The sequence below is a fragment of the Saimiri boliviensis genome, chromosome 14 (genome assembly GCF_048565385.1).
Source record: "Saimiri boliviensis isolate mSaiBol1 chromosome 14, mSaiBol1.pri, whole genome shotgun sequence".
Classification (NCBI taxonomy): domain Eukaryota; kingdom Metazoa; phylum Chordata; class Mammalia; order Primates; family Cebidae; genus Saimiri; species Saimiri boliviensis.
In genome coordinates this window covers 73761550-73784509 of record NC_133462.1, presented here as the reverse complement: position 1 = coordinate 73784509, position 22960 = coordinate 73761550, and the positions used below count along the sequence as shown (strand labels likewise).

The following is a 22960-nucleotide window of genomic DNA, read 5'->3' as shown; positions in this document are numbered from 1 at the left end:
ACCAAAGGGTGACGGTAAGGTCTTAACCATGTTCATGTTCCCCAGTGCCTAGTGCATAGTAAATAGTTGCTGAATGACTGATTGAATGAATGAGAGCAGATGTGATTGAATTAGCTTCAGTTTTTGTGCCTAGTCTAATCATTCACTTTACCCCTGTGTTCAATAAAATTATTATCTAAAGAATGATTAGCACGACTTTATAGATCATCATAATACCAGGAGGGGGAATATTAGATGAGAAAGCTACTAGCCAAGTACAGAGAAGGGAGAGCGCACATCTAAAAAAAGGTGCAAGGGAAGGTTTCAAAGAAGAGGTTGGCTGGGCGCTGTGGCTCACGCTTGTTATCCCAGCACTTCAGGAGGCTGAGGGGTGCAGATCTCCTGAGGTCAGGAGTTTAAGGCCAGCCTGGCCAACATGGTGAAACCTCATCTCTACTAAAAAATAAAAAAATTAGCCAGGCATGGTAGTGAGCGTCTGTAATCCCAGCTACTCGGGAGTCTGAGGCAGAAGAATTGCTTGAACCCAGGTGATGGAGGTTGCAGTGAGCCAAGATTGCAGCACTGCACTCCAGCCTGGGCAACAGAGTGAGACTCCGTTTCAAAAAAGAAAAAAAAAAAATGAGTTTGCATTATAGCTGGGTCTTGAATGATACAAATGTTTTTGCTGAAGACAAGTGTTTTAATAAAAGGTAAGTGGGGGAGGAATCTCAAGGACGGAAAGTTATGTGAAAAGAGATGAAAGAGCATGAAATAATGTATCTTTAAGGAGCAGGGAGCTTGGCTTAGAGAGATAAGAAAGGAAAGTTAGGCCTAGACCATGAATGACTTCGAAGAATTTTAAATTTTGTTCTGTGACAGTGTAGAATCTTTGAAAATTGTTTGAGAACAGGAGTAACCTGATTTGATTTATGGTTTGGAAGAAAAACCTCTGGCATGAAGGTAAAGGGTAGATGGGCAGAAAGGAGAGTTTTCATGTCTTTGCCAGAGAAATTTTCAGTGTTTCCATCAGCAAAAGCAACAATCAAAATACAGATTCATTGGTAATGCCTGGAAACTGGATTAGTGACATAGAAATGAGTTTCAGAGACACCGTAAAGGATGAATTGTCAGGATTTAGCAATGGATAGATCGATGGCCGAGAGTCAAAGTGGCCTCTAAAGTACTGAAGTTTCCAGCTTGGTTGACAGCAAGAATAGTGATGCCATTAAAAAGACGAAAAAGTGGCCGAGCACGGTGGCTCATGCCTGTAATCCCAGCACTTTGGGAGGCCAAGGTGGGTAGATCACAAGGTCAGGAGATCGAGACCATCCTGGCCAACATGGTAGAGACAAGAAAACTTGTCTCTACTTTTTTTTTTTCTTAAGTTAAATTTTATGAAAGACAAAGCAAGATACAGAAATTCAAAGTTTCATTTCAGCAGCCACCATGAATTACCCTTTTATCTTATGTAAAGTTATTTTATACATAGCTTTCACAAACATTATCTATTGTGTAGTTACATCAACATTTTTCAAATCCAAAGAATAAGGACATAACTCATACAAATTTATTTTAAATAAGCCTTAAAATCAGAATTAAATTGATAAATGAAGTCATCTATTGAAAAAGTGTTATTTTACATACATTCTGGGTATTACCACAAATTTTAAAAGTAGAAGCCCAGCATTTGCCAGTATTTTTAAAAGCCAAGTCAATACAAATTAGTCTGAAAGTTCTTGAAAATTAATAATTTATTTTCCCCACTACTTAACCATAACTGGAATAACCTTTGAAGAAACACTACTAGCAAACTTTAGACAAAAATTATAAAACCAGATTGTTGGCAGAAGACACAACAAAATGTAAGTTAGAAAATTCATAAACATACGTTTATTCAGGAAATACAATTACTAGAATTCTTGATATTTCAATGATCATTCCACATTATAAAATATTCACAAACATGTAGTCTTTTAAGTCTACGCCAGGTCATGCTGATATTCTTTTCTGATAATCCATAACCATTTCTTCTATTAAATGCTATAATATCCATTTTAATTGTAAACAAACTCCTTGAGCCAAACTACTTAAGCACTTGAGCAAAATAACTTTAAAAATCTCAGGAAGATAATGATATTTTTGAAAAACATATTTGAGGCCGGATGTGGTGGCTTACCCCTGTTATCCCAGCACCTTGGGAGGCTGAGGTGGGTGGATCACGAGATCAAAAGATCAAGACCATCCTGGCTAAATACAAAAAATTAGCCAGGTGTGGTGGCACACGCCTGTAGTCCCAGCTATTCAGTAGGCTGAGACAGGAGAATCGCTTGAATCAGGGAGGCAGAGGTTGCAGTGAGCTGAAATTGCACCACCACAGTCCAGCCTGGGTGACAGAGCGAGACTCCATCTCAGAAAATAAAATAAAACAAAACAAAATAAAATTGAATCATCAAATCCTAAAGAACTAGGCTGCTATAATCTAATATTATACTAACAAATGAAGTGCCCACATTAAGATAGCACATAATTACTAACAACAATATTTCTCATCTGCAATTTTTAAACATGCTTTCTCACTTTCTCAAGTAACAATCACGTATTTTTGTAACTTTTAAAGGCAAAGAGGGGCAGAATGATGACAGACATTAAAATCTCACTTTTAAACTACTGGTAGATTTTATTTTTAAAAAACCTTGTCTCTACTAAAACTACAAAAATTAGTGGGTATGATGGCTCATGCCTGTAATCCCAGTTACTTGGGAGGTTGAGGCAGGAGAATCACTTGAACCTGAGAGGTAGAGGTAGCAGTGAGCTGAGATTTTGCCACTGTGCTCCAGCCTGGTAACAGAGTAAGACTCCATCTCAAAAATAAAACATAAATAAATAAATAAATAAATAAATAAATAAATAAAGAGGAGAAAGTTTAAAGGAGATGCTGGTAAAATAAAAACTATTTTCGACTCTACTCATTCATACAACTGGGAAATGTCCACTTTCTTGGCACCATCCCAGCTTTATAAAATAAGAACATTAGAATTAAAAGGCACTTTATAGATTTTTTTTAGGTTCATGTTTCTCAAAGTAAGTTCCTCAGACTGCTGCTTCTGGAAATACTCCATGCACAAGTGATTTCATGACCAAATACATTGGGAAACATTGTATAGTATGTATTTTTGTTTTGTTTTGTTTTGTTTTTTGAGACAGGGCTCCCTCTGTCGCCCAGGCTGGAATGCAGTCGCAGGAACATGCTCACTGAAGCCTGGAGCTCCAGGGGTCACGCGATCTTCCCACTTCAGCCTCCCAAGTAGCTGGGACTATCTGCCTTTTGGAGCTTAACAAGGCACATTAGTTTATTAATACCCTGGAAAAGCTCTGAGGCAAATGATACTTTTTGTTTTGTTTTGCTTAACCAAATTCCTCCCCAAAATAAAGTTTATCAGATCCTCATTTTTTTGTTTGTTTGTTTGTTTTTTGAGACAGAGTTTTGCTCTTGTTACCCAGGCTGGAGTGCAATGGCGCAGTCTCGGCTCACCGCAACTTCCGCCTCCTGGGCTCAGGCAATTCTCCTGCCTCAGCCTCCCAAGCAGCTGGGCTTACAGGCACGTGCCACCATGCCCAGCTAATTTTTTGTATTTTTAGTAGAGACGAGGTTTCACCATGTTGACCAGGACGGTCTCGATCTCTGGACCTCGTGATCCACCCACCTCGGCCTCCCCAGATCTTCATTTTTATGTAAAACTTACTTGGCTGCTGCAATGACTCACATCTGTAATCCAAGTACTTTGGGGGGCCATGGCAGGTGGATCACTTCAGCCCAGGAGTTCAAGACCAGCCTGGGCAACATGGCAAAATCCCAACCCCACCCCCACCAAAAAAGTAGAGGGCCATGGTGCACCTGTAGTTCCAGCTACTTGGGAAGCCAAGGTGGGAGGATGGGTTAAGCCTATGAACTGGAGGCTGCAGTGAGCCATTTTGTGCCACTGCACTCCAGCTTGGGCAAGAAAGCAAGGCCCTGTCTCAAAAAAAACAAAACAAAACAAAACAAAAAATTTATTAATATTCAGAAGAACCTACTTCAGGTAAAGCTAATTTAGTTGCAACCCCCTTCATTTCATAGATTAGAAAACCAAGCCCAGAGACAGTACATTTTTCTAAAGTTGTATAACATTTCAGTGGCAGAGTCAGGGCTAAATCTAATTTTCATGACTCATTATCCAGCATTCTTCCCACCTCTCTAATTTTCCAATTGCTATGAAGATGATGATAGGTGTCTCTTTCCTAAACTGCTATCAGCCGAAGCGTTTAAGACTCCATTTGCCTTATCCTTCCCTCTTCCCTCACTTCTACCCTGGGCAAGAAGCTCCCTCAAGCCCCTAAGGTTGATGAAGAGCTTATTATATGGTGAAGAGTATATTACTATTTTTGAGATGGAGTTTTACACTGTCACCCAGGCTGGAGCGCAGTGACGCAATCTCGGCTCACTGCAACCTCCACCTCCCAGGTTCAAGCGATTCTCCTAGCCTCAGTCTCCTGAGTAGCTGGGATTACAGGTGCCTGCCACCATGCCTTGCCAATTTTTTTTTTTTTTTTTTTTGTATTTTTAGTAGAGACGGGTTTCACTGTGTTGGCCAGGCTGGTCTCGAACTCCTAACCTCGTGATCTGCCCGCCTTGGCCTCCCAAAGTGCTGGGATTACAGGTGTGAGCCACCACGCCTGGCCTATGGTGAAGAGTATATTATTATACATGTTTCCTACACAATGACATGTCTCAGTAGATAGAGACTAAATTGAACCGTTTATAACTGTGTCTAAACATGGGGTAGAGGGGGTGAATATAACATATTTCGTTTTCCATAAAATCACATCTCCTGTGGTAATTAAAGCAGAGAAGGGCATAGGAATAATCTCTAGCACATGTTCTCATTGTCCAGTTTTCTATTTCTAGATATTATTGATAGGGGTTGATGAGACCAAAGGAGATAAGGTAACACTGATGTCCCATTGGAATAGAGCTTTGATTAGTGCTTTCACACGTAGGATCTCAATTAATTCTTACCTTTCTTAGGGACATTGGTTTTTTATTATCCTCATTTTGAGGACAAGCCTGATGCTTGGACTGTGTATGGGTCTAATGACTAGAGCCCCTGGAGTTAAAAATCTAGGTTTCTTGGCTCTTGAATGCTCCCTATGCTTTTCTTTTAATCTCCAAGTTCCCTTCTCAGATTCTAGGCATTCATGTTCCGTCTCTGGTGGGAACTGCTAGGCCTGTCTTTTATCTACTCGCTGTCCCACAGCCAGCTGGACGGAAAGGCTTTAGTTCTCAGTTACGCAGTTCTGTGATCGCAATTAATTTGTAAAAAGAGCGAACACAGGCCCAGGTACTTCTTCGTAAATATTAGGATGTTAAACGTCGTTTGAAAGGTTTTTGCATAAAAATGTAAGAGTGTAAACATGTTTAAATTTGGACTGTGTGAACTAAGATGAAGCAGAGAAGACAGCTGTCCTGCACACTCCATGATGGTAATATATTGGCTACTGGCCCACCTAATGGTTAACTAAGTATGGTAGTGGTAACTTCCTAAATGCGTGTTGGATAGCAGCTTTATCAGAGTTCTCAAGAGAAACAGAATCAAAGAGATTTATTTCAAGGGATTGGCTTATGTACTTATGGGGGCTGGCAAGTCTGAAATCCATAGGGCAGGCCAGCAGGCTGGAAACTCATATAAGACTTGAGGATGTAGGGATTTTTTTGGTGTTGGGGGGTTGTTTTTGTTTTTGTTGAGACAAGATTTTGTTCTATCACCCTAGCTGTAGTGCAGTGGCACCATCGTGGCTCCCTGCAGCCTCAATCTCCTGGGCTCCAGCGATCCTCCCACCTCAGCCTCCTGAGTAGATGGGACTACAGGTTTGTGCCACCACGCAAGGCTAATTTCTGACTGTAGAGATCGGATCTCGCTCTGTTGCCTAGGCTAATCTCCAACTCCTGGCCTCAACCAATCCTCCCGCCTTGGCCTCCCAAATCACTGAGATTACAGTTAAGAGCCATCATGCCCAGCTGATGCTATAGTCTTGAGGCAGAATTTCTTTCTCTTCAGAAAACATTGGTTTTGCTCTTAAAGGCCTTCAACTACCTGGATGGGGCCCCACCCACATTATTTAGCATCATCTCCTTTATTTAAAGTCAACTGATTGTAGATGTTAACTGTGAAATACCTCTACACCTAGATTAATGTTTCATTAAGTTACCGGGTACTAGAGCCTAGCCAAATTGACATAGGAAACTAGCCATCACATCAGCCAATGAGGAAAAGTTGATATTTTGAGCAGTCCCTTAAAATTGGCATGAATAATTGTATAAATAAGGTTTCAAGAACTACCTTCTTACAGTTTGAAGAGAAGTAGTTCCTCTCCCTATCACCACATTCTTGGGAGCTGTCTTGCCCTTGGGGTCATCTTGCTCTGTCACTGAAACAAATTTTTTCCCCAAGACACCAAAGACCATCATAAAATGCTTATCTTAGGACACATTTTCTACAGAAATTCACTCAATTCTGAAGAGAATTTTGTTTCTGCCACTTTGTCTTGATTTATATAGCCAGTCAGCCTGAGGGTAGGCTTGAAGATGACAGATAAAGTAAATGTTCCAGGAAAATAATATCTGAGTCCTTTTGAGTAATTTGTTGGGGGCCCTTCATTTACTTTTTCTCAGTAAAATACTTCCCCCCTCCCCCCCCCGCCAAATAAATTCAGATTGCTAGAACCATGCTGCTCCCCTCTCGGTCCCAGTTTAAATGAAAACTTACAGAGATTTTCCCTAAAGAGCTTTCACCACTTTTGCCTGAAAAGCTGCCCACTGGGTTTCCTGGCTCTTGGCAAACCTACATAAGGTACCTGAGAATGAAAATGTTTCAAGGTATACTTGGCTTCATTTTGCTGTAGGTAGAGAAAATAATTACATCTTGCAGTTGACGGTGGTGCAATTTGGCAGAGGATAGAAACATTTTAGGGATAATTGAAGAACCACCTCACCAACAAAGATGAAAAAGACCCAGACAATTCTTGGCAGGACTGCCCATTCAGGGAATAACACTGAATAATGTATGTACGAAGATAAAGGGGTGGTTGCCTGGGTGCATTTGCTAAAGAGCTTCTCTAATCACGAGACTCCCTGAATTTCCACTCTGAAGGTTAAGGTTTATATGACTCCATCATTAGAAAGAGAAATAATAAAATTAACTTTCATTTACCCACATTACATACAATGAAGTATGGTCATAATAAATAAATAAAAACATCAAGAATCAGATAATCATTCAAATTTAGTTTATTAATTCAGAGACTTTCTGCTACATAATTTGTTTAATCAGGGATATTTTTGGCTTGGCAGGAATCTAGGGCTTACATGTTATTGGAAGGAGAAGAGAGTTACCCCTTTCCCAATATATCATTGAATCTTCGAAGCTGCCAGGTAGAACAGGACAATGTCTTTTCTAGACATATTGTTTGGCATTCATAAATTTACACGTGGCAGAGATGCCTCCTGGGAGGAATAGGTCTCTTAGTGGAAAATAAAATTAAATTGAGAGTATAATATTTGCTAGATAAAAATCCACTTCTTCAATTCGAATATCACACTTTGTTTTGCCTAGTTCTTCTTCTTCTTTTTTTCTTTTTGAGTTTAGGAGCAGAGGTTTATTTTTATTTTATTTTTAACCTTTTTTTTTTTTTTTTTTTTTTTTTTTCAGATGGAGTTTCACTCTTGTTACCCAGGCTGGAATGCAATGGCGCGATCTCGGCTCACCACAACCTCCGCCTCCTTGGTTCAGACAATTCTTCTGCCTCAACCTCCTGAGTAGCTGGGATTACAGGCATGTGCCACCATGCCCAGCTAATGTTTTGTATTTTTAGTAGAGACGGGGTTTCACCATGTTGACCAGGATGGTCTCGATCTCTTGACCTCGTGATCCGCCCGCCTCGGCCTCCCAGAGTGCTGGGATTACAGGCTTGAGCCACCGTGCCCGGCTTATTTTTAAATTTTTTAAAATTAAGACAGAGTCTTGCTCTGTCACCAGGCTGGAGTGCAGTGGTGTGATCTTGGCTCACGGCAACCTCCACCTCCCAGGTTCAAGCAATTCTCCTGCCTCAGCTTCCTGAGTAGCTGGGACTACAGGCATGTGCCACCATGCCCAGCTAATTTTTGTATTTTTATTCGAGATGGGATTTCACCATGTTGGCCAGGATGGTCTCGAGCTTCTGAACTCGTGATCCACCTCGGCCTCCCAAAGTGCTGGGATTACAGTTGTGAGCCACAGGAACAGAGGTTTAACTGGCAAAAGAAAGAGAAAGGAGAGCAGCCCTCTTTTGCTTGTGAGAGAGAGGGGTGTCTGAAAGGGAAAAGCCTACCTAGTTCCTCAGAATCATCAATAAGTGGGTATTCAAGAAGTGGATAATTTTTTTTAAAAGTGGAATAGTAAAAAAAAAGTCCATCACTAGTGCTCTTGTAAGCGAAATAGTAAATTAGGCATAGATTTTTAGTATGATTGGACACCTAAGACTGAAGTAACCAATGCTTAACTGCTAGACTTGGTCACTTCTTCTGCAAAATGATTAAACCAGGAGTCCCCAAACTACGGCCTGCGGGCCGCATGCGGCCCCCTGAGGCCATTTATCCGGCCCCCTGCCGCACTTCAGGAAGGGGCACCTCTTTCATTGGTGGTCAGTGAGAGGAGCACAGTATGTGGTGGCCCTCCAACAGTCTGAGGACAGTGAACTGGCACCCTGTGTAAAAAGTTTGGGGATGCCTGGATTAAACCTTCAGATTTACTTTACCCTAAAACTCGACTAACAGAACATGTCAGACAAACAACTAAGACTGACTCTTCAGTGGGGACAAGCCATTCAGAATCCATGGAACCAGGATTCTCATTCAACATTATACTGGTCAGGGTTCTCCAGTGAAACAGAACCAGCAGGATAGATGTATAGAGACATAGGTAGATAGATAATTGGATAGATAGATACAATGAGATTTATTATGAGGAATTGAATGTATTATGATTATGGTGGCTGAGAAGTCCCACAGTCTGCCATTCGCCTACTGGAGACCCAGGAAAGCCAGTGATGTAAATCAGTTTGAGTTCAAAGGCCTAAAAACCAGCCAGAGAAGCCAATGTAGTAAATCCCATCCTTGGGCAGGAGAAGATGAGATGAGATATCCACGTTCAAGCAGTGAGACAGAAAAAAGGAGCAAATTCCTCCTCCTTTCTTGGCCTTTTGCTCTATTCAAGCCCTCAGTGGATTGAATGATGCTCATTCTCATTGGGAAGGCAATCCACCTACTGAACACAACAATTCAAATGCTAAGGTCATCCAGAAACAACCCCACAGATACACCCAGAAGTAATGTCTAATCTGGGCATCCTGTGGTCCAGTCAAGTTGACACATAGAATTAACCATCATAATCATAAATATTAATAATTGTAATTGATACTATGACTTAAGCACCTAATTAGAGCCACATGCTTTACATACTTTCCTCAATTTTAACATGGAAGAGTCATGGGGTACCTACCTAGCTCACTTCAATTTCCTTTTCCTGAGAACCATCCTTACCCAGAAATAGGTCCCATAACTCTGTTGCTACTATGGGGCTCCATCTCCCTGGCCACAGCTGATTGAATTAGAGGGTGATATTTGACAAAAAAGGAGCAAAACAGATTCTATTTCCACTGTACTTTGAAATGGTGCCTAAAGACTAGTATACCAGTCACTTGAACAGAAGAGTTATGAAGAGCTATAGAGTGAGCATCTTCCTCATGTGGAAGAAGGATGAGAGATGGGCAGAGTACCTGTTGGGGCCTTGCTTGTCACATTGTTCAGATCCTATTGAGACTAATCTACCTTTGGGGTCCATTTGATAACTCAGTGCACTTCCCCCAAAATTCTTTTATTTTGTCACATAAAGCTGGTTCAAATTATATTTGCTTCCTATAGATGAGAACAGTGAAAAGTTGAGTAACTTGCACAGGGCTACTGGCACAGGGCAGCAGAGCTGAGATTAAATCGATATCATATTGACTCTTGAGCTTATTATTTATCTCCTATGCCATTAGAAGAAAGTGTTTCCTTTTCTCAGCTGTCTTAGGAGGCTCAGACTCCCATAAAATTAATTACAGCCACGTGACTTGCTTTGGTGAAAGAAACATACACAGAGGTGACATGATTCATTCTTAGTGAAGATATTGATTGCCAGTACTTAACTCTTCATGCTGTTCCTTTTCCAGCGGCCCCACGAGCACATCACAGTATGGAGGAAACATAAGATCAGAGAAGCATCCAACACTGAGCTAGCACATGGAGAACACTGGGAAGCCACCTAAACTGACAGTGGACTTCTCACGAGAAATAAAATTTGTTGTTTTAGGACACCAAGATTTTGGAGGTTTCTTTGTTTAGCATTATCTATCTTATCCTACTACATTTAACTAACAACATCTTATGCTCCAGGCCTACTTCTGTCTTTGATTTCATATTAAATTAATCCCAACTTCCTCTTCCCTTAGAGCTATAATTTCAGTTATACATGGCTGCCTAACGAACCAGTCCAAAGCTTAAAACAACACTAAATTATTATTTCTCATAATTCTGTTTAAAAATAACCCATGAGGAGCAAGTGAAGTCACCTGTATTTTACAAAGGAGACTGGAGCTCAGAAATCTGGACACCTCAAATCACACAACTAGCAGATGGGAAAAGGGAAACTCAGCTCAAGTCTGATTACTGCAGGCCTGTGCTTTTTTTTTTTTTTTTTTTTTTTTTTTTTTTTTTTTACCATTAATGTATCACAGTTACTCTGGCCAGCACACCCTGTGTTATCTAACAATGATTTCCATGTTCGACCTTTTCAGGTTTTGAAAATTGCTTGACAAATGAATAAGAAAATAATCCATTAAAATATTTTTTCTAGAGCTTAGATTCTTTATTGATTATTTTAATTTGGAGGGACGTACCTAATTCTTAAAGACCTTGATAATGATCTTATAACAGAGCTATTAGCAATGTTTACTTATTGTAAAACAATTCCCAACTAAGCCAGGACGGTTGTTTGGAAGTACACACCTATGCAAACCCTGAAAGGGGATTTATTTAGATTTTGCAGTGCCCAGATTTTCTTCTGAGGAATAGAGCTCCTTTACTGTACCCTAGTCCCATGACAGAGAATTTCAGCCCAAAACTCCCAGTCCCACAGTTCCTTTAAGGCATTTATGCTACCGTGCAAATATCAGTACTCATGAGACTTGTATCACTGGGGTGGAGTTGAGATGGGTTGGCTCGCACATAAAAATTATACTGAGAAAGTGCCCAAAATTACACTTATTATTGCTTGTAATTCCTGGATGCTTGAGACTAAGTCACATGGGGATTAGGATCAGATCTGATTCAGAAGTGCTACCTGTGGTGCTGTTGCTATGGTAACCAATGGCCAAGGAACAGAGATCCAGGGAAACTATAGTCTTTGCTGCCATCATGAGCTGGGCTCTGCCACCAGACCCTCCCTGGATGACGTGCTTCACTGAGGAATGGCTTCTGCTGTATCCTGTTGTATGGTCCCATACTCTCGGTCCCCAGCCTCCAAATGACACTTTTCATTAGGAACCTCAGCTGCCAGGGCCTTTGATCCATTCCCTTCACTTTTGTTGTCACTTTTCTGATTTGGAGAGAAATAAGGAAATGTTTGACTGCACAAACAAAGACCTCTGAACTCCCCTTACTGTGCAGATGCCCATGTAAGAAGCTTCTACTTTAAGCAATCTCAGGCTTCACACCCAACTACCTTCTTCTACAACACAGCTCATGACATCCTAACTTCGCGGGAGTGAGGCAAATATGAAGAAGTGTCCCAAGGTGAGAAGAACTAGAAAAATAAGCCAGGCTGACTATGGAAGTTTGGTGAAATTGTAGTACATGATTACCAGGTGGAAAAAATAATTTTCTATACTGACCTAAAGTTGGAGCAACCAATATTCCTATTTCAGGCCCTTGTCCCCATCAGAGTGTCACATACCTTGCTTTGTATCCTGTAGTACTCATTTAGCACATACTGATATTTGGGTTGAGTAAGACCGAAGAAGACAGCAAACCTTCCACCAAGGAATTCACATGCTAAAGGAAAGAATGAGCACTTGGGTAAACCGAATTAATAACTAAAGCTTAGCATCAGCTGAGGGCCAAGTTTAAACTACTCTGCCAGTGATCTCTTAATATACTTAACTTGAAGCCTGATAAAAGATTTCAATTGCCTTGGCCTCTCAAAAATTCCAGGATTCAAAGGAAATTTGTCAAATCTTCTATCTTTATATGGGATTATATTATTTTTTAATATGGGATTATTTTTTCCACATGTATATATCAGGAGAGATTGTCAATATATTTTAACAACAGGTACAGCATGGGTCCTGAGCAACCAGAAAAGGTACTGCTCATTAACCCCATGTGTACCGGCTTACATTTCAGAGTGTTACCAAGACCCACATCAGGAATTCTTCCATGCATCCAGACAGACTCCTCAGAAGTCGTTAAAGGCCTTCCTTGTCTGCCTTCGGTAGCAAGGTGGCTCGCAGGCTCAGCACTGGGCTTGTTAGAGGCAGGGATAAAGTTGTAGCATGAATAGTAAGTGGTTCCTGAAGATGTCCCCTAGAAATGTTTTCCTTTAAAATTAGAGGATTTCTGACAGCCTTCTCTTATGCCCCAATTAGAGGACTTTCTGATTCCTTTGATTCATTCTGCCTCAGGATATCGCTCACATAGGGCATCAAAAGGACGCTATTTTTAATATGTCTTATCTTTTCAAAAATATGCTATCTCTTTGTTCTATATATTTGTAGTAGAAACGTTTTTTTGAAAATATTAAAATAAATCTTAGGGAGGTTTCCTGTTTATGACCTACTAGAATTTTAACTTGAAAAAATTAATTACCAGTGTCATCTGGGTTTCAACTCCATTCAAACAAAATCTGTATAGAGAGACCACAGTCCTGACTGCTAGCATCTTTATGCCTCCACTACAACCTTGAAGCTCTGGTCAGGAGCATTTTTTCACTGCAGCTCTGTTTGGAACTCACAAGAAAGCTAGGCTCGCCAGGCATCCTATCCCTGCAATCTCAAATCAAAACCCAACATGCAAATCACTCTTCTCTGTACTTTCAATCCCATATTGAGTTTTGCTTCTTTTACATGACCTAATCTTCTCTGATTTCCTCCATCTGAAACATGTCCCTTTTTTTGTTTTTGTTTTGTTTGTTTGAGACAGAGTCTTGCTCTGTCACCAGGCTGGAGTATAGTTGCGTGACCTCGGCTCACTGCAACCTCTGCCTCCTGGGTTCATGCGATTCTCCTGCCTCAGTTTCCCAAGTAGCTGGGATTACAGGCACATGCCACCAACCCAGCTAATTTTTATATTTTTAGTAGAGATGGGGTTTCACTGTGTTGGCCAAGATGGTCTCAAACTCTTGACCTCATGATCCATTTGCCTCGGCCTCCCAAAGTGCTGGGATTACAGTCATGAGCCATCGCGCCCGGCCCGAAACGTATCCTTTTAAACCCTTTGCCTTAACTGAAGTGTAGAGCTTTCTGGAAGACAGCATTGTTTTCTGTTAACATATTACAGTCAGGGTAGGGTTAGTATTCACTGGGATTTTCAATGTAACTTCTTAATCACTAACCCTCTGTGCTTGTGTAAAAGCATTTATTTCTTGAAGGTTCATATCATCTGACTAAATCACCTCATCTTTACTTTTTACTGTAATTTAAAGACTCCCTGGTCACTTTCATGGTCCTCAAGCTAGCCTTAGCCAGCCACACTGTCGTAGCTCTCTGAAGGTGTCTCCTCTATATGTCAGCATGCCCGAGTCTTCCAGGTCATAGTCCCTGTGCACTCCTACTCTGGCAATTGTGAAAACAACTTATAATTACGAGCATGTTTGCTGATCTACATGATTCACTGAACAATGAGCCCCTTGAAAGCAGAGACTGTCATTCATCTTTGTGTCCCAGGGTCCAGCACAGTGCTGAGCATATAGTAGACAGTAAATGTTTTTTAAATGAATGAATGAAGATCACTTTCTAAGAGCTATAAATACATTTTATATTTTCTCAGATTCTTAAAGTCGTTTTCCTTTCTATCATATTCACAAGATGTGCAAGTTAGAAGGAAATGAGTAATTAGATGTTGTCAACTATGTCTTAAAAAAATTGGTGAATGTAAAACAAAATGAGATTTAGTATTTTGTTATAAATATTCACTTAGCCCAGTCATTATGTCTCTAGGAGGGATCAATAAAGTTCATTTTTATAATAAAGCAATTATGATGAGGGAAGTAGAAACTTAGAACTGTGTCATACAATATATATTTTTTTGAGACAGAGTCTTGCTGGAGTGCAGTGGCACGATCTTGGCTCACTGTAACTTCTGCCTCCAAGGTTCAAGCGATTATTCTGCCTCAGCCTCCTGAGTAGCTGGGACTACAGGTGTGAGACACCACACCACACCCAGCTAATTTTTGTATTTTTAGTAGAGATGGGGTTTCACTATGTTGGCCAGGATAGTCTCAATCTCTTGACCTTGTGATTTGCCCACCTCGGCCTCCCAAAGTGCTGGGATTACAGGCATGAGCCACCACACCCAGCCAATAATTATTTTTTTTAATTTGGAAGTTTATTCAGATGAAGAGTCAACTAAGGAGGACCGATTATTGTCCTCCAATATTTGAAACTCTGGGCCTATGAAAGAGGCATCTAGCCTGGTTTGGTATGGTTCTAAGAAAGAAAAGTAGGAACTTTAGAAGTAGATAAAATTTGGGCCGAGATAAGAAAGAATTTCCTGATGAGAGCTGGTTAAAGATGAAGGGTCTGCCTCAGAATGTGAGGTTGTGTGCCTTTGGAAATTAAAGCCTAGCCCAGATCTCACTTCTTCAGGATGCGATGGAGTGGCTTACACAATTGGAAGTCCCACATAACTCTGAGGGCCTATCGATATTTCTACCTATTTAGGACAGAAAAAAAATAACCTTAGCAGTACTTACTAGAAAATGAGGTGCTTGCTAGGCGTCCTGCCCAAAATCGTAGGTAGGGCCCCCAGGAAAGTTTAGACTGGAAAAAGGAGAAATCAACATAGAGTAATTAAGAAGAAGAATGGTGACTGCAGATTTGTTTTAATGTAGAGATTTCAAAATGCTCTCTCTATGTAGTATGTTCCATTTTCTCTCACACAGATGAAGAGACTAAGATGATTAAAATTATAAGTTGCCTACACATGGATCTAGAAGGCAAAAAAGGAGACCAAGGACTTAGTTTAAAGCTATTATTTTTAAAAACCTTGTCTGGCACAATTTCTCGTTCCTTTACCACCTCCCCCACCATATTGACATACTAATATTGACATACTAAGCTTACAGGGTCAAGTGTTGAATTTATGCTCTGTTCCTCTTGTTCCTCTTTTTCCTCTTCCTCCTCTTCCTCTGTGCTATATTCTTCCATGATGTCTCCGTCAACAAAATGGATAATCCTTCTAGGAGTAGTCTTGTTGGAAGGTACACTCTTCTCTAGGTCTAACTGCTGAAAACCGTCTATCTCCATAATGAAACAAGACAACTAGAAAATTAAAAACAGGGTACCTTAGGGCAAGTTACTCACAGCTGAGCATTATCTAGTTATCTTCAATGGGTAGTAAAGACAGAGATTTCAGAGGTAATCACACTTGTGACCTCTTCAGTTCTTCAAATCCAAGAAAAGACTGTTCTGCTCTCTACTAACATGGAGGCGATTTGATAAGCAGTGAAAATGTGGACTTTCAGTCTTCAAACAAAAGTGTCAACAGGGTTTTCCTACCTTCTGTTAACTTTAAAACCCACAATTGCTAGTAGGAAGGAGTCACTTCCCTGCAGAAGTTGCTCAATTATTTCAATAAATATTGAGAAGCAATGTAGGAAATGGTTAAGAGTATAGACATCACAGACAGGAGAAAACATGTGCAAAGTATATATTTGGTAAAAGACTTATTTTCAGAACATGTAAAGAATGGTTACAGTTCATTAGGTAAAAGGTAAACAATTCAATTAAAATACGGTCAAAATATTTGAGCAGAGATTTTACCAAAGATTTACAGATGACTAATCTCATTAGTCATTAGGGAAATGTAAATTAAAATCATAATGAGATATCATAACATACCCACTGTAATGGCTAAAAAAATTTTTTTTTGAAATGGAGTTTAATTCTTGTTGCCTGGGCTGGAATGCAATGGCATGATCTTAGCTCACTGCAACCTCTGCCTCCTGGGTTCAAGTGATTCTCCTCCCTTAACCTCCTGAGTAGCTGGGATTACAGGCACCCGCCATTATGCCTGGCTAATTTTTTGTTGTTTTAGTAGAGATGGGGTTTCACTATGTTGGCCAGGCTGTTCTCAAACTCCTGATGTCAACGAATCCACCCACCTCAGCCTCCCAGAGTGCTGGGATTACAGGCGTGAGCCGCCGTGCCTGGCCTATTTTTTTGTTTTTGTTTGTTTCTTGAGTCAGAGTCTTACTCTGTTGCTCAGGCTGGAGTGCAGTGGCGCGATCTCAGCTCACCATAACCTCCACCTCCTGGGTTCAAGTGATTCTCCTGCCTCAGGCTCTTGAGAGGCTGGGACTACAGGCACGCCCCACCACGCCTGGCTAATTTTTCTATTTTTAGTAGAGACAGGGTTTCACTATGTTGGCCAGGCTGGTCTTAAACTCCTGACCTCGTGATCCACCCACCTTGGCCTTCCGAAGTGCTAAGATATAGGCATGACCTACTGCACCTGGCCAAATTTTCATTTTTTATTTTTTGGGACAGAGTCTTGCTCTGTTGCCCAGGCTAGGGTGCAGTGGCATGATCATGGCTCACTGCAGCCTTGACCTCCCAGACTCAATTGATCTTCCTGCCTCAACCTCCTGAGTATCTGGGACCACAGGTGCATGCCACCATGCCTGGCTAATTAAAAAAAATACAAAAAAATTAGCCAGGCATGGTGGCATGTGCCTGCAGTCTCAGCTACTTGGGATGCTGAGGTGGGAGGATTGCTTGAACCCAGAAGGTAGAGGTTGCAGTGAGTTGACATTGTGCTACTGCACTCCAGCCTGCATGACAGAGCGAGACTCTGTCTCAAAAGAAAAAAAAAAAAAGATGCAACAAATATATGTTAAAAAATTAGTAAATAGGATGACAAATGTCAGGAAGTATTGATTTTTAAAAACACTATTTTGGTGGGGACAGTATAAAGACAAAACAGAGTATTAAGTATTAGATAATAAAAAAATATGAGTAGACTTCAAGTATTGTTTTGGAATAGGCTGGATAAGACAGGTTGCTAAGTATGCATGTTAACAATTGAAAGGTAACTAGACAAATAATGGAATTAGAATGTGTAGCTTCAAAACTAGTGGAAGAAAATAAAAAAGAAAAACATTCTGATGGAAGGCAAGAAAGAAGCAACAGTAAAGAAAAATCATGATCAAAAGAAACACTGAATAAAATATTAGCAATAATTCCAAGTAAGTCAATAATCATAATAAATGCAAATGGATTGTCAGCCATCCATTAAAATGAAGAGTAGCAGATTGAATTTAAAAAATATTTTATGGGCAATGCAAACATGAACAAATATATGTATGTGTGTGTGTATATATATATATATATATGTATATATATATATATATATATACACACACACATACACAAATAAATCACCAAATCTTATTGCTGCAATGCTGAGCTTAATGCCTTTGTCAAAGGTCCGAGTTGCAAAAGACTTGCCAAAGGTTACGTTTGTCATCCACAGCAAGGTGATATGATATCTGCCCTGCTCCGGGGACCTCTGAATATTACACATGGTTTCCCCTGATTTAGTGATGGTGTATCATAGAAAAGCCTCAGTAAGAAGTAGGAATAGGTAAGAGCAGAAAAAAAAAATGCCCATTTTAATTTGGTATGTAAGACCAACAGTATGTTAAGCACAATACTGTTGCACAAATAAATATTATCAGTGCCATAAGAAACAAAACACATTCTACAACAAGCAAGAGAAAATCAAAACATTTTCAAAAAGTAACTTACATAATTCCTCTGTATTTTTCTTTCATTAGTTACGTTTGGTGTTGAAAGTAGCACAGATTTTGATGTTAGGGATTATTCAGTAGATGATAAAGAGTTAAGGGTTCTGTAGGCTGAGGCCGTACAGAGCGCTTGGATATGCTGACGTGGATGTGTTCTCTTGCATGTCTTACAGGGTGGAACATGTTTGAGTTGTGGGAAGGTCTATATTTACACATCCAGCATTAGCTAAGCCCAGTGGCTCTCAAAATCATTTTGTTATGAGAACCATCTGGGGGTCTTTTAAATAATTTCAAAGACAGGCCACACCTCAGACCACTTAAATCACAATCTCTGTGGGTGGAACTCAGGCACTAGTATTTTTTGAAGCTGCCCAGGTCATCCCAGTGTTCAGGCAAGTTTGGGGACCAATGTCCTAAAGAGAGTGGGACAAGAAGAAACTTTGAAACTGAAACAGAAAGAGATTTATGACTTAGTGATTTGGTTTATTGCAGAAAGCTTAAACATCAGGCTAGTTGCAAGACACCTTGCCTTTTTTTTCCCAAGGGCCTTTCTTACATTCTACTTTCTGAACACTTCTTCACCCTGCCCCAAGCTAAAAAGCTTAAATATCAAAAGTTTAAAAATAAGGCCTAATAGTGTCATTATAGTCCATTTACTCCTCTTAAGACTGTCCAAATTCATACATTTCCAAACCTAATGAAACATAGACACACCCTCAATCCCTGTACACGTGGCTCACCTCCTGTATTATCTTACAGACTGATGATATCTGTTGGCTCTCTGAAGAAAATACCAGTCTCTGTTCTTCTTGATTATGGTGTTGTATATTAACAGACATACACATCTTTAAGTTCAGAGGGCTCTCTGAGAGGCTGGAGGGGAGTGGAGAAAGCGTGAACCAGCACAAGAGCGAGCAGTAGCTAGCTCACAGCTGGTTTACTGAATGTTTTTCTGCCACCTAATGGGCATTTTAGAATATGCTATGCGAACTTCATGTTTATAATCAGTGCATGTCTCACAGAGGGGTCTCGATAGTGAACAGGTTGGAATCAACTTATTTATAAAAACCTTGGGAGCACTGCCAGCTTCACACAGATGTGGATATTTTGTAAGTGATATTTTAGCTTCAGTTTCTTTTTTTCTTTTTTTTAGACATGATCTTGCTTTTGCCCAGGATGGGGTGCAGTGGTGTGATCTCTGTTGACTTCAACCTCGACCTCCCATTGGCACGTGCCACTACCTCTAGCTTTTTTTTTGTTGTTGTAGTTTTTGTAGAGGTGGTGTCTCCCCCAGGCTGTTCTTGAACTTCTGGGGTCAAGCAATCCTCCTGCCTCAGCCTCCCAAATTGCTGGGATTACAGGCATGCGCCACCACGCCCGGCTGTTTCTTAACCCCAAATATAAAGGATAGTACCCAAGTATATAATGTAATTAACAGAACATATAATCTCTCTGACCTTTCGTATACTGTATTAGCCCAGGGCTCAGTAATCGGACCTCTTCTCTTTTCTATCTGCTTTCTTGATGATCTCCTTTGGCCCTGTGGCTTTAAATACTATGCACACACAGGTGATTGCAACATTTATATTCTCCAGGTCAGACGTTTTCACTGAATCTCATAGATCAACTACCTGCTTGCCATCTCTTAGTTGTCTAATAGACATCTCAATCCTGATTTGTCTATATCTTTGCTCATGTTTTTAGTGCAACTCCCACTCCATCCCCGCAACACGCACAGACTCACGCATTTACCTCTACTCTTCTGGCAGCCTTCTCATCTCAATAAATGGCAAACCTATTCTTCCAGTTACTCAGGCCAACAACATTAAAGTCATTCTTGGTTCTTCTTTAATCACTCCTCACATCAAATCTGCCAGGAAATTCTCTTGGATATTTCTGGAATCATGTTTTCATTGCTCCACTGCCACCAGCCTGCTCTATCATCTCTCACCTAGATTATTGCAGCGGCGTCCTAATTGGCCCCCTCCAGTCTACACTCAAAAAGGAGCCAGAATTGTTAAATCCTAAGTCGGATCATGCCATTTCTCTGCTTAAAATTCGCCAGTGGGTTCTCGTCTCTCCTAGAGGAAAGCCAGAGTCCTCACAATGGCCTACAAGGCTGTGTATTTAACCCCTATAAGCTTTATGATGCCATCTTGTACTGCTCTCCCCCGACTGACATCACTCTAACCACACTGGCCTTCTTACCGCAATTCCTTGACCACACAGGTCCTCCGTCCGTCTCTGCAGAGAGCTCTGTGCTGGCTGCTCTATTAGTCTTTCTTTCCAGGCAGTTCATTGCTCATTTCCAGTCTAAAACTCAAATGGAGACTATGCTGGGCTCCTCTTTCAAGCAACCTCCCATTGCCTTCACCACTGCCCTTTGCATCTTACCTCCTGTTTCGTTTTTTCTCCTTAGCCCTTACCAACACCGAACACTCCATATTCCACGTGTCTCTGTCTTCCCTTTTCTCCCTGTCCCACCCCTTGGCAGAGTGGGAGGGTTTTTACCTCTATGTTCACTGCTGTATCTTCTGCCAGTACAATGCGTTACACATAGCTGGAACTCAGTATTTGTTTAACAAATGAATCATACATTTAGTTAATGTTAATGGGTGGGAGGAGGTATATAATAGATTGGAAAAATAACAAACTTGAATTGTCTTTATTTCCTGCTTTAGAAATGACTATCCATTTAATATTTTTCTGATTACATCTATATACCAATCATTTCATTCTGATTAACTCCTTCACTGAAAAGTTAAAGCATTATAATCTGTACCAAGGAAATAACACATTAGTGCTACATCTTGGCATTTAACTTCAATAAGTAAATATACTATTTTAAGTATATAACATGACATTTTCTAGAATTCTTTCCATTTTCATTTATCTAGAAATGTTTTCAAATGGACTATGTTGAAATTCAGCTAAGAACTGACGTTGGGTCATGACACAGGAGCTAATTAGCGTTGCTTGCCCGGAGCTGCTGGTCCCCCTTCCTGCTTCCACCTTTCCTTCTTCCTGAGGTGGGTGAAAGGTCAAACCCCTGGTGAGAGCAGAGAGAGCCAAGGCCCCACTGCGCACCTCAGAGGCAGAGCTTCATAGCACGGTACTCACTGACATTTCTCTAGGCCCCTTCACCTGGGGGAACTGGCCTGCTCCAATCAGTGACCTGCCGTGTGTGTGTCAGAAGGGAAGAGTAGAGTGAGGAAAAATGTGAAATAACAAATCATTGCTGCTCCTTGAGAATTAAAGAGCATCATCACCTGGCAGGATTGCTGTATCTTTATTTGCAGTATTAAACCATATACATGCACCCCACTGCCTGCATGTCTGCCCATGCCTGTCCCACTGTGGTGTTTCCCAACCTTTTTTACATCATGGAAGATCAGAAAAAATTCTTTGTTTGGAATTCTGGAGGCGACCAGCCTGGGAGCTCCAGCCACCTTAAGTCCTGCCCAGTTAGCCACCCGGAAGGCTTCAATCAATAGCTTGAGACAAACTACTTGAGAAGCTCTGCATTAGAGAAGCAAATTCAAGTTTGACATTTTCTCAGGGGAGTGCTCTGAGAGTGACTGTATAAGCTTCTACCGACCTCAAGCAAATCACAGGCATTAGATACATTAAATGCTGAAGTGAGAGCTCTGGCTTTTCGGATAAGCACAATCAAATATAGTTTTCTGTTTTATTTTATTATTTTATTTTTTTTTATTTTTTGAGACGGAGTTTCGCTCTTGTTACCCAGGCTGAAGTGCTATGGCGCGATCTCGGCTCACCGCAACCTCCGCCTCCTGGGTTCAGGCAATTCTCCTGCCTCAGCCTCCTGAGTAGCTGGGATTACAGGCACGCGCCACCATGCCCAGCTAATTTTTTGTATTTTTAGTAGAGACGGGGTTTCACCATGTTGACCAGGATGGTCTCGATCTCTTGACCTCATGATCCACCTGCCTCGGCCTCCCAAAGTGCTGGGATTACAGGCTTGAGCCACAGCGCCCGGCTAGTTTTCTGTTTTATAATTTGTCAACTTATCTTCCAGATTAACTATTTAGATCCCTTTATTACTAAAAGATTCTTAAATAAAAATTTAAACTTTAAGCAAATTGTTCAAATGTCAAATAAAAATCTTTAGATACAAAGTTATGGTAACCCAAAGTGACATTCCAAGTTTACTTTACACAGTAAAATGCAGTATTTTCTAAAGCATGATTACTCTAATTCTAAAAGAAATCTGAATACCGTTTTATTTCTACATGCATTTATACAACATTAAAAGTAACACCTCAAGTTTGTAAGGTATAGTTTTCTACAGATTATTGTACAGCGATAATAAGTCTCTAGCTCAGCATACCATAGTACAAATACTGCATCATGTTGGATATTACTAAGCACGAGACATAAACAGGCCAATCAAAATCCTTTGAGATTAAGAAGGGATAGGTACTAATAAACATAAGTAGACACTGAACAAGTCAAGGAACACGGAAGATTTAATGAGTCCATGAAGCATAAAATAATTGATGCAAATGTATCTGTCATTTTATTTTTTTGTGTGACAGTGCCTCACTCGGTCGCCCAGGCTAAGGTGCAGGGGCATGATTGTGGTTCACTGCACATGCTACGACACCCAGCTAATTTCTTAATTTTTGCAGACACAGGGTTTCCCCATGTTTTCCAGGCTAGTTTCAACTCTAGGGCTCTAGCAATCCTCCCGCCTCAGCCTCCTGAAGTGCTGGGATTATAGGCATGAGCCACCATGCCTGGTTATCTGTCATTTTAAAACATTACCATGAAGAATGATTTTGCACTGTCTTAACTGTTACTGGCTTAGTAAGTATAAAAATATT

At 40.6% G+C, this 22960-nt stretch overlaps 1 protein-coding gene across 2 annotated transcripts; it reads right to left on the bottom strand.

The window, feature by feature from the left end:
• Nucleotides 1-7328: 7328 nt before the first annotated feature.
• FAM177B (family with sequence similarity 177 member B) lies at nucleotides 7329-22877 on the bottom strand. 2 transcript variants are annotated; one of them, XM_074385233.1, is made up of 5 exons: nucleotides 20322-22877; nucleotides 15430-15627; nucleotides 15060-15126; nucleotides 12045-12142; nucleotides 7329-11687 (listed from the first exon to the last, which is right to left on the bottom strand). In XM_074385233.1, the coding sequence occupies exons 2-5, from the start codon at nucleotides 15610-15612 to the stop codon at nucleotides 11550-11552; spliced, it is 486 nt and encodes a 161-aa protein (XP_074241334.1). In that variant the 5' UTR covers nucleotides 15613-15627; nucleotides 20322-22877; the 3' UTR covers nucleotides 7329-11549. The 2 variants fall into 2 exon arrangements, with proteins under 2 accessions (XP_074241334.1, XP_039319403.1); XM_039463469.2 differs by lacking the exon at nucleotides 20322-22877 and adding an exon at nucleotides 18115-18265.
• Nucleotides 22878-22960: the final 83 nt, after the last annotated feature.